We start from the raw sequence: 12,273 nt of genomic DNA on the forward strand, positions 1-12,273 counted from the left end.
GCCTTAGCCACTTGAGCCACAGGCACTGAGCTGGTCTTTTTTTTTTGTTTGTTTTGAGACAGAATCTCACTATGTTGCCCTCAGTAGAGTCCCATGGCATCATACCTCATAGCAACCTCAAACCCTTGGGCTCAAATGATCCTCCTGTCTCAGCCTCCTGAGTAGCTGGGACACCAGCTAATTTCTCTCTCTCTCTTTTTTTTTTTGTGACAGAGTCTTACTATGTCACCCTTGGTAGAGTGCTATGGTGTCACAGCTCACAGCATCCTCAAACTTTTGGGCTCAAGCCATTTTCTTGCCTCAGCCTCCCGAATAGCTAGGACTATAGGCGCCTGCCACAATGCCCGGCTACTTTTTGATTGCAGTTGTCATTGTTGTTTAGCAGGCCTGGGCCAGGCTTGAACCCACCAGTCTCGGTGTATGTGGCTGACACCCTACTCACTGAGCTACAGGCACTGAGCCTAATTTCTCTATTTTTAATAGAGACGGGATTTCACTCTTGATCAGGCGGATCTCGAACTGCTTACCTCAAGGGATCCTTCTGCGTTAGCCTCCCAGAGTGCTAGGGTTACAGGTGTGAGCTGCCTAACCTTGCCAGTTGGGTGTGATTTAAAACTGAAACCACACCTGCTTCCAGAGAGTCTAAGGCTAATTTAAAAGGGAAAACACTGTATTTTACTGAGAGCAAGATAGAATTTCTTATTTAGAATAAACACAACAGAAACATAAAGGGAACAGAAGAACTTTGCAAGAAGGCAAGTGTTAAAATTGGGCAGTTCTGGAAACAGAGCCAAAAAAGGAAGAAGGAAACAGTTGTGAGGGGCAAACCTTGAGGAGAAATTGCGTAGGGATATTTTTCAGATTTCCACATACATTAATTACTTAGTGTTGGTTGGATGGATGATTCTTACAAGTTTCATGTAGCTATTCTCATTTAAATCTTAAAATGAGGATTTCAAATTGTAATTAGGGATCCATTCTGAGACATTTTCTCTTTGTAACATTTCTCTCTTTCCCACAATCAGGTGAAAATGAAATCCTTGCAACTCTGCATGCCATTTCAAGCAAAAACCAGATCTGGAGATCGTATATTGGCATGGGCTATTATAACTGCTCAGTGCCGCAGACAATTTTGCGGAACTTACTGGAGAACTCGGGATGGTAATGTATCTCTTGGCTAAAGAGCAGGAGTCCTATGATTTGTGGGATTCTCACACCCTCCACTTTTCCCCATGAGATCTCAGAACCTACATCCTGATACCCCCTGGAACTGTTTCTAATCTCTAGAAACCTGCCAGGTTTCTCTGCCTTGGGAAATTTCCTTGCTCAGATGTTGAGGAAATAGTTTCTTCCCACTTCTATTCCCATAAAATCTTCTAGTACTCTAAGTTGTGGATGCTGGTAATATCTTCCTCTCTCTGATTAAATTTCTGTGCTGGCTTTGAGCAAGTTCTGAAACCTACAGGTGGGAAGATTCAGGGCTTTGTTCCTCTTTGTAGACGCTGGGATTTTAGGCTGTATTTGAGCTAACTCAGCAAGTCAGTGTTGGAGTCTGGGAGATAATCTCAGTCCACTATCTTCCGTTAGGACTTTAAGGGGTACAGGTAATCATGTCCCCTTCTCCCCTATGTTCTGGATTCACAAAAAACTGAAAAAGAAAACATAGCATCAGAGACTGTAATATCATCTTTATTACTAGCACTTTATAGAGAAAGAGAACACACATGTGTGTGTCATGGACAGACTTATAGGAAAGATCAGAGAAGGGCCTGAGCTGTGCATGGTCAGTTACTTGTCCTGATCTCACCTCACCAATTAGGGAACTCACTCCTCCTCCTTTAGATGTGTGTGTGTACCCTCTCGTGCGCGCATGTGTGCACACATATGTCCGTCTGTGTCCATGTCCCCTGCCCACTCTGGCCCTTGGTGATTGGATAAAACTGAAAGCACTTGCATTGAACCCCCAAATTCCTAGTAGGTCCATGCTATATTGTTGTTTTCCACTGCTTCTTGCTATATGATATAAAACACCAATTAGAGGTTTATATTCCAATACTAAACAAGAAAGCACCCTGGACATCCCTTGGCAGGCAGAAGCCATGGTTCCAAAAGTGAGGGAAGATCTGAGCATTGCATCTTCTGCCCATTGGGAAGTGATGGGGGGAAAGGGAGGACTTCCAGGCCTTTTAATTCCCTCCTTTTGAGACTGGAGCCATTTAATACAACAGAATCTATGAATTGAAGCTTCATTTCAAATGATACCTTAATCTTTTTTTTTTTTTTTTTGAGACAATCTCATTCTGCTACCCTAGGTAGAGTGCTGTAGCATTGTAGCACACAGTAGCCTCAAACTCTTGGATTAAAGCAATCCTCTTGCCTCAGCCTCCTGAGTAGCTGGGACTATCTGTGCTGGGCACAAAGCCCAGCTAGTTTTTCTATTTTTAGTAGAGACGAGAGGGAGCTTGTTCTTGCTCAGGCTGGTCTCCATCTCCTGAGATCAAGCAATCCACCTATCTGGGCTACCCAGAGTGCTAGGATTACAAGTGTGAGCCACTATACCCAACTTAATCTTTTTTTTTTTTTTTTTTTTGAGATAGAGTCTCACCATGTCACTCTTGGTAGAGTGCTGTGGCGTCACAGCTCACAGCAACCTCAAGCTCTTGGGCTTAAGCAATTCTCTTGCCTCAGCCTCCCAAATAGCTGAAACTATAGGTGCCTGCCACAATGCCTGGCTAATTTTGGGTTGCAGTTGTCATTGTTGTTTGACAGGCCTGGGCCACGCTCGAACCCACCAGCCTTGGTGTGTGTGGCCAGTGCCCTACTCACTGAGCTATGGGTGCCAAGCCACACCCAGCATAATCTTGAAAGGAAGAAATTGTATTTGAAAATTGTGTTCACTCTTAATCAATTCCAGTAAAGAAATAAACCAAACATGAAGGAGGGTGGTGGTAATTCCTAGGTGATTTTTAAAATTTAGTTTTTATAAGAGATAACTTTAATTTCTAGTAGGACCGTTAAGATGTGAGAACAGAGTAAGTGATATTCTTTGTCATTCAAAGGTATTTATAGCACAGTGTAGAGATTGTCTTTCAGGTTAACTTATATAAAAACTAATTTTAGGCTTGGCGCCTGTGGCTCACGTGGTTAAGGCTCCAGCCACATACACCTAAGGTGGCAGGTTTGAATCCAGCCCGGCCTGCCTAACAACAATGATGGCTGCAACCAAAAAATAGCCGGGCATTGTGGCAGGCATCTGTGGTCCCAGCTACTTGGGAGGCGGAGGCAGGAGACTCTCTTGAGCCCAGGAGTTGGAGGTTGCTGTGAGCTGTGATGCCATGGCACTCTACCCAGGGGGACAGCTTGAGGCTATGTCTCAAAAACAAACAAACAAACAAATAACTAATTTTAGTTAGCTTTAGAAATGCCCAAGTGGTGGTGTCTCAAAAGTGAGACTCTGTCTCAAAAAAGAAAATACCCAAGTAATGCACGAAATCAATGAATCTTAAAAATTTGATCAAAACTTTTCTTTCTTTCTTTTTTTTTTTTTTCAGACAGAGTCTCACTTTTGTCACCCTTGGTAGAGTGCCATGGCATCACAGGTCATAGCATCCTCCAACTCTTGGGCTTAGGAGATTCTCTTGTCTCAGCTTCCAGAGTAGCTGGGACTATAGGTGCCCGTCACAATGCCTGGCTATTTTTTTGTTTGTAGTTTGGCCAGGGCTGGGTTTGAATCTGCCACCCTTGGCATATGGGGCTGGCACCCTACCCACTGAGCCACAGGCACTGCCCCAATCAAAACTTTTCATGTCTCTCTGCTTTTCTTTCTTTCTTTCTTTTTTTTTTTTTTTTTTTGAGACAGAGTCTCACTGTGTTGCCTTTGGTAGAGTGCTGTGGCGTCACAGCTCACAGCAACCTCAAACTCTTGAGTTTAAGCAATTCTCTTGCCTCAGCCTCCCAAGTAGCTGGGACTACAGGCACCTGCCACAATGCCCAGCTATTTCCTTTGTTGTAGTTGTCATTGTTATTTTATCAGGCCTGGGCCGGGTTCAAACTTGGCAGCCCTGTTTATGTGGTCGGCGCCCTAACCACTGAGCTATGGGCGCCAAGCCTCTTGTCTGCTTTTCAATAAACACATAGTCCTGCCTGTTGGGTGTGCTTTATACTAGGCACAGTACAGTCATATCCTTATAGAGTCAGATCTGTTGGCATACTCAATCATTCCTGTATTGCTGTCCCTGTATAGAGCTTTTAGGTTCAACATACTCTCCTTTAAAAAGGCTAGGTGCAGTGGTTCATACCTGTAATCCTACCACTCTGGGAGGCTGAGGCAGGTGGATTGCCTGACCTTCCAGTAGTTCAAGACCAGCCTGAGCAAGAGCAAGACTCGGTCTCTAGTAAAAATGGAAAAACTAGCCAGGCATAGTGGCACATACATGTAGTCCCAGGTACTCAGGAGGCAAAAAGATTGCTCAAGCCTAGACTTTGAATTGCTGTGAGCCGTGATGCTACAGCACTCTAAAGGTGACACAGTGAGATTTTGTCTCCAACAAAGTGAGAGACAGAGAATACGAAAATCACACACCCAGTTTCCTGCTTTTGGTGTATGTATGTGAATGTGTTTGCATTGCTGAGTGCTTCTTTTTCACTGTGGCATTGGTACAAGTTTGAATGGTAATCTCCAAGGTTGATTTCAAAAACAAATGGCCTCTCTTCCCCCTTCAAAAAAAAAAAAGCCTCAAAAGTACATGAATGGGCTGTGGCATTCCAGCCATCTGGATAGTGGCCAGCAGCCTTTAGTCTTGGTGGCTGTACAGAATATTCACCATATTGCTTCCTGGCTATTTGTAGGTATGTTAGTTTACTTTAGGAGCAGCCAGCATTCTGAGGGGAAGACAATGTTGTTCTTTGCTTTTCAGACTCTATTTTGGGGGTGCATTTAAATATTGTTTCTTTCTGTTCTCCATTCTCCGAAAGCTGATCTGAGCCAGAGAATGATACTGTACTCTGCCAGCCCTGATAGGGAGGCCTGTGCACACGTGGGTGGTAGACTTCACATTATCACTTGCTGAATGGTTTCCATAGAGATGGAACCCCACAAAATCCGGTGACGTGAGAAGAAAATAAATGGACAAGATCGGCTTGAAAGAATACAAACATTTTGCCTCTTAAAAATTTACATCAGATCTACAAGTTATTTTATGATGTCCACTGTTTTGAATTTTCAGTTGCTGATAAAAAAGTAACTAGTATCAGAGTGTTTACATTTCCTTTGTGGCTCTTTCTGTTTTGTATAATTTTGGCCCCAGTATTAAAACAAGGGTGTCTGAGGAGTGTTTGTCCCACTGCAAAGTCCCATACTTCCCTCTTTCCCAATTCCTAAAGAAAATCACAACCCAAATGGTATAGAATACAGATTATCTTAGGGTAAATGTTAATGCCATGTCAAATATATCAAGCCTCCTATTTGAACTGAACTAACTGCCTTCTTGGATATACAGATACTTTTATAAATAGTGAAAATATCTAGAAACAAACCAATTTGAGTTCATTAGTCAGCTGGCACATAGACTTTACAGATGACGCTTTTCTATCACTTTGTTTTACCTAATTGGGACAAACTCTTGTATGCATGATGACAGGCAGAGCCTTAGATAGCATTTTTTCCTCCTGAAATGACACTTTGTTGATTATCCCCAATCCTGAGATTAACCGAAGTAAGAACCTTCCTTCCTTCCTTCATTTGCAGTTACATGCACTGTCCTTTAATAGATTGTTGTTAAGATTTGTAATGCCTGTTTTATTTTACCAGTGTAAAAAACCCATAGACTTCTTTTACAGCCAAAAGGATGGAGATAATATATTTGTCAGTTTGGGAGACAACAATTTTAAAGGGCTTTGGAAGTGGTGATTAACATTCACTTAACCTTATGCTTATAAAAGGGTTGAAACAGGAGAGGAATGTTGAACAGGGAAGGAGGAAAATACTAAATCTCATAGTCTGTGATGTTAGGGATATGACAGTCTCAGTTATGAAGGTTGTGTTTAAGAAATTTGGGGCTCAGCACCTATAGCTCAACCGGCTAAGGTGCCAGCCACGTACACCTAAGGTGGCGGGTTCGAATCCCCAGCCCGGACCTGCCAAACAACAATGACGGCTGCAACCAAAAAATAGCCGGGCGTTGTGGCGGGCGCCTGTGGTCCCAGCTACTTGGGAGGCGGAGGCAGGAGACTCGCTTGAGCCCAGGAGTTGGAGGTTGCTGTGAGCTGTAATGCTACGGCACTCTACCCAGGGGGACAGCTTGAGGCTCTGTCTCAAAAAAAAAAAAAAGAAATTTGGGAATTTTTCTTCCAGGCCTAAGGTGCTAGGAGGAGTATTTGAATAGTGGAATCAAATATACATTTGTACTATAAATATTAATTTCCTATTTTTATTGCAGTTTGGCTGGGGCTGGATTTGAACCACCACACTTGGTATATGGGGCCAGTGCCCTACCCACTGAGCCACAGGCGCTGCCCTTAATTTCCCATTTTTATCACGGTGTTAGACCAATAAGGCAATAAAAACGAAGGGATGGATATACACTGGAAGGAAGGTTGATGAGAGTTGGTCATTATTTAGGACTAAAATGTTTTTTGGACATTTCTTCCCCATGAATTGGCAGAATAATGGTATCTTGGAAGGAATAAGAATATTCAGGAAGGCTGTATGTGGTGGCTCACGCCTGTAATCTTAGAACTCTGGAAGGCTGAGGCAGGTTGATTGCCCTGAGCTCATGGGTTCCAGACCAGCCTGAGCAACACTGAGACTCGGTTTCTAAAAATAGCCAGTCGTTGTGGTGGGGCACCTGTAGTCCCAGCTACTCGGAAGGCTGAGACAAGAGAATAACTTGGGCCTAGGAGTTTGAGGTTGTTGTGAGCTATGATGCCTATGTCTCAAAGAAAAAAAAAAAGAATACTTAGGAAGAGAAACTATTTGAAAGTCTTGTTGGAGGAAGGTAGGGAATGTAAAGAGATCATGGGGTGTGGTTAATTTGCATAAATAGTTTCTATTTATTTACTTTTTTTAGAGACAGAGTCTCACTTTGTCACCCTAGGTAGACTGCTGTGGCATCACAGCCCACAGCAACCTCTAGCTCTTGGGCTTAGGTGATTCTCTTGCCTCAGCCTCCTGAGTAGCTGGGACTACAGGTGCCTACCACAATGCCCAGCTATTTTTTTGTTGCAATTTGACAGGGACCAGGTTTGAACCCACCACCCTTGGTGTAAGGGGCTGGTGCCGTACCCACTGAGCTCCCTGGGGCCGGGTTTGAATCTGCCACCCTCGGTATATGGGGCCAGCCGCTTACTTACTGAGCCACAGGCCTCACCCTATATCTTAATTTTTAAATTAACTTACAGTGAACATCTTCCCTGTTAGGAAATATTCTTTTAAAGCACATTTTCAATGAGTGCACAGTATTACATGCATGTTGTCTAACTTATTTCATCATTCCACTTATAGTGCATCTCTCTCCGTCGTGGCAAGTTATGTGTGAAGGTCTTGTCTGATTTGAGATCACAACTGTCAGTTATCTATGCCTTTTTTTAACCCTGTTTTTGTTCAGATTCCTGTTATACTGGCCTGCACTATGTATTGTGTGCCTTATTCATTCCAGTTCACCACCCAGTTGGAATGTAGCAAACTCATTTACAGTTGCTAAGCCAGGCTGTTCAAGGAGTTAACTGAAGCAAAAATTCATTCTGCTGTGTACACACACACACTCACACTTTACACCAGTAAGTTTCGAGCAGTTATTTCAAAGTCTTAACGTTACACTCCTTGGAAAGATAAAGTCCCTACCCCACTTTCCCTCAAAGAAAAAAAGATAACTAATTTTGAAACCTTCAAAAAAGAACGAGAAAGAAAAGTAGATGGATAGAATATCCTAAATATGGTTACCATAACAGGAGAGAAAGGAAAAGGCTTGAAGAAATGAAAAGCAAAATGAAACAGAATAAAACATGTAAAACCTTTTCCTTAAACTAGTGTGCAGATATTAGAGATGTAAACAAATGTCAGTCCCAGGCAGGGGCATGCCCTCAGAGCTGACCCACTTTGGTGGTAGTTGGTGTAAGTGGATTTTCGGTAAAAACATGGCAGCTCCATCAGAAGCCCTCAGTCACCCCTCTATCTTAATCATCTTATTTTATTTTCTTTAGAACATGTATTAGTCTGAATGATTTCATTTATTTATTGTGTCTTTTCCTCTATTAGAATATCTTCTCGTTGAGAACAGGGACTATTCATCTTGCTTATAAACCTATAATAGTTCTTGGCATTTATAAGGCAGAAATATTTGTAGGATGGGTAAATGAATGAAGAAATTTCAAAAAGGGTGAAGGAACTAAGTTGGGTAACTCACATATCCGAAGCCACATTCTTGGCTAATAACTGGAGGACATATAATCTATATCCTGCTTTCTAATCATTTGTATCCTGAAAGTTAACTTCCCATAGGCTCTTAGTAATGGGATAGTAGAAGTTCTTAAATGGACTTCTATTAAATCCTTAGCACATAGAACTTCTCCTGATTAGGATAAAAATGCAGATCCAGAAAAAAAGAAGGGTTTTAGGTGTCAAGATATTAGATTCTTGGATGCTTTCCTGTTATAAAATGAGTGTTTTCTTTTATCAAGAGGAAAATAATAGGAAGTAAAATTTCTGTTTATAATGTCATAGCTGGTCTCCAGTGGGTTTTAAGGACCATCATTAAAATAGCAATGTAAGATTAAAAAAAACAGAGGGATAGAATAATAAGTTCTAATTATCCTCAAAGAATAATAATGTTTTGGGTGGTGCCTGTGGCTTAGTGGGTAGGGTGCTGGCCTCATATACTGAGGGTGGTGGATTCGAACCCGGCCCCTGCCAAACTGCAACAAAAAAATAGCCAGGTGTTATGGTGAGTGCCTGTAGTCCCAGCTACTTGGGCAAGAGAATTGCCTAAACCCAGGAGTTGGAGGTTGCTGTGAGCTGTGATACCATCACGCTCTACTGAGGGAAATAAAGTGAGACTCTGTCTCTAAAAAAAAAAAAAAAAAAAAACAGGAATGATAATGTTTCTGTGATTTAATTCTGAGCTTCTTTACAAAAGTTCTCAAGGGAGGTAGGCTCGGCGCCTATGGCTCAAATGGCTAAGTTGCCAGCCACATACACCTAAGGTGGTGGGTTCGAATCCAGCCCTGGCCTGCCAGATAACAATGACGGCTGCAACCAAAAATAGCCAGGTGTTGTGGTGGGCGCCTGTGGTCCTAGCTACTTGGGAGGCTGAGGTAGGAGACTCACTTGAGCCCAGGAGTTGGAGGTTGCTGTGAGCTGTGATGCCACGACACTCTACCCAGGGGGACAGCTTGAGGCGCCGTCTCCAAAAAAAAAAGAGAGGCAAACATTTTCAGGTACTGAGTTCTAAAGTGGAGGTACTCTGAGCTTCTGAACAGCAGAGTGAAGCTTGGGTGTGGGTTTTGTTTCCCCCACAGGATCACCCAGTATACTCCGTACCAGCCAGAAGTGTCTCAGGGGAGACTGGAGAGTTTGCTCAACTATCAGACTATGGTGTGTGACATCACAGGCTTGGACATGGCTAACGCGTCCCTGCTGGATGAGGCGACTGCAGCCGCGGAGGCGATGCAGCTGTGCAGCAGGTGAGGGCTCAGCCTGGGGCTTCCTAGGGAGGGCTGACCTCCACACTCCTGCTGTGCACCATGGGTGCCCTGGCTGAGTTAGCTGAGGGCTGGAAGAGATCTGAAAAAGCCACTATTGGCTGGGTGTAGTGACTGTAATCCTAGCACTCTGGGAAGCTGAGACTGGAGGATCACTTGAGCTTAGTTCCTGAGCAAGAGCAGGATGCCATCTGTAATATAAATAGAAAATCTAGCCAGACATCGTGGCAAGCACCTGTGGTCCCAGCTACGCAGAGGCTGAGGTAAGAGGAGTTCTTGAGCCCAAGAGTTTGAGGTTACTATGAGCTGTGATACCTCAGCACTCTACCCAGGGTGACAGAGACTGTTTAAAAAAAAAGCCACTATTGTCTAGATTTTACTAGGGACCCACGCTCCCCTGACTGTGCCATCATAGTGCAGAGGCTTTAATTCTCAAGGTTGGAAGACCACTGCAGGAACTCTAGCTGTGTTATCTGCACCCAGCAAGAAAAAGGGAAGGATAAGGAAGACTTCAGCTAAGTGAGTCCTCCTTAAAGCATTTTTTGTAAGTCTCTATTCAACAGCTTTCACATATACTTCATTGGCCAACCCCTTCTTATAGGCGGCCGGGACAGTAATTTTTTTACGTGGGGGTAAGTGTTGCCCCTTACATATTCTGGTTCTGTTACTTGGGGTGAAGAGAAGAATTGATATTGAGTAGGACTGGCCTTCTGTCATGTTATGTGTAAATAAGTATCACCCTCCTATGAAGAACATTGTTCGTAGGTTGTATTTAATGTTTGATAACTTGTCTTCTTTTTCCATTTTACAAGATAATGTGAATATTTCCACATTTCTTTAATTAGCTTTACAGAATATGAGTTATTGTCTCCATGGTAGTACTCACCTTCATGGAAGATCTATAACTTATTTCACCTTGCTTCTGTTGTTACATATTTAGTTTGGTTCCACCTTTTACCGGTATTAATAATGCTTCATGTGCATTTCTATTTTTGTTTTTTTGAGATATAGTTGCCCATGGTGGAATGCCATAGTGTCATAGCTCACAGCAACCTCAAACTCTTGCGCTCAAGTAATCCTCTTGCCTCAGCCTCCCAAGTATCTGGGACCACAGGGACCTGCCACAACGCCTGGCTAGTTTTTCTATTTTTGGTAGAGAGCAGTCTTGTTCTTGTTCAGGCTAGTCTAAAACTCCTGAACTCAAGGGATCCACCAGCCTCGGCCTCCCAGAATGCTAGGATTACAGGCGTGAGCCACCCTGACCTGCCTCTCCCACCTTTTAAAATTATTACTGTTTTTTATTATTTTTTTTAAACTTTAAGTAGCAGCTAGCAGTTGTCAGATATCTCCCATCTTTTTCTAAGGAAAAGCCTTCATTTCACATTTGACGAAGCCAAGGGCTTTCACCTGTTGCTTCAGGGTTTATTCTGAACTGCTTAGAGTCCAGCAGTTAATCACAATCTGTAAAGGCTTAATTTGCTTCCTTTTATTTTTATTTTTATTTTTTTGAGACAGAGTCTTGCTATGTTGCTCTGGATAGAGTGTCGTGATGTCACAGCTCATAGCAACCTCTAACTCTTGGGCTTAAGCAATTCTCTTGCCTCAGCCTGAAAGTAGTTGGAGCTACAGGTGCCCGCCACAACACTTGGCTATTTTTGTTGTAGTTGTCATCATTGTTTAGCAGGCCTGGCCCGGGTTCGAATCTGCCAGCCCCACTCTATGTGGCCGGCGCCCTACCCACTAAACTACAGGCGTTTAGCCAATTTGCTTTCTTAATTCTTACTCCTTCAGGCTTGCATTTAGATTTACCCTGGAAAAACAGCCTGAACACCTTAAGTACGGGCTTGCTTATCTTCAACTAAAAATGACCTTCCCATTCAGGTCCCTCAGGCTTAGATTGCCCTTTTCTCCAGATTTGTTTACATTCCAACTGTGAATAGCATTGTGCTTTGGATAACTAATCACTTTTATATCTCTCTAACTCTCCTTACTCCTCTGCTAAATTTATATTTATTATAAAATTAATACCTATATGTAGTGAAAACAAATTCAAACAGTTTTGGGATATAATGAAAAGTAAAGCATTTTCCCCCAGTTTTGGTCCCCTGTGGGAACAACTGTTCATTGCACCCATGTGTATGGACCCATCCCCACCTTCTCCTTTCATGCAGATGTGCTCATGATACATAAACGATTAAGCATTCCCACTGGTTTTGTTTTCTGAAATCAAGGACTGCTAGGAAACTCCCAGGATCTGGGTCCTCCACCCAACTCTTCTCCTTCAATAGCTATGTAGCCCTGCAAACCGCATAGCTTATCTGAATCCTTTTTCTCTTGTGGTGCATTTAGATAATCTCTAAAATGTTTTTATTTAGAAGATCAATTAAATTTTCGCTTGTATTGGCTCGGTGCCTCTAGCTCAAGTAGCTAAGGCACCAGCCATATACACCTAAGGTGGTGGGTTCAAATCCAGCCCGGGCCCATCAAACAATAATGACGGCTGCAAGCAAAAAATAGCCAGGCATTGTGGTGGGTGCCTATGGTCCCAGCTACTTGGGAGGCTGAGGCAGGAGACTC

General features: G+C 43.0%; 1 protein-coding gene across 2 annotated transcripts in view; it reads left to right on the plus strand.

Moving 5' to 3' along the window:
• Positions 1 to 12,273, plus strand: part of GLDC (glycine decarboxylase) — a 118,050-nt gene that overhangs the window by 28,732 nt on the left and 77,045 nt on the right. For both annotated transcript variants that reach the window (XR_002771083.1, XM_003782888.2), the window contains exons 3-4: positions 1,026 to 1,161; positions 9,514 to 9,678. Coding sequence is in view for 1 of the 2 variants with exons in the window: in XM_003782888.2 (XP_003782936.1) it covers positions 1,026 to 1,161; positions 9,514 to 9,678 (301 nt within the window). In the remaining variant the exon portion in view is untranslated. The remainder of the gene's footprint in view (positions 1 to 1,025; positions 1,162 to 9,513; positions 9,679 to 12,273) is intronic.

This window comes from Otolemur garnettii, unplaced genomic scaffold (assembly GCF_000181295.1).
Source record: "Otolemur garnettii isolate 467f Iridium unplaced genomic scaffold, OtoGar3 scaffold00006, whole genome shotgun sequence".
NCBI lineage: Eukaryota > Metazoa > Chordata > Mammalia > Primates > Galagidae > Otolemur > Otolemur garnettii.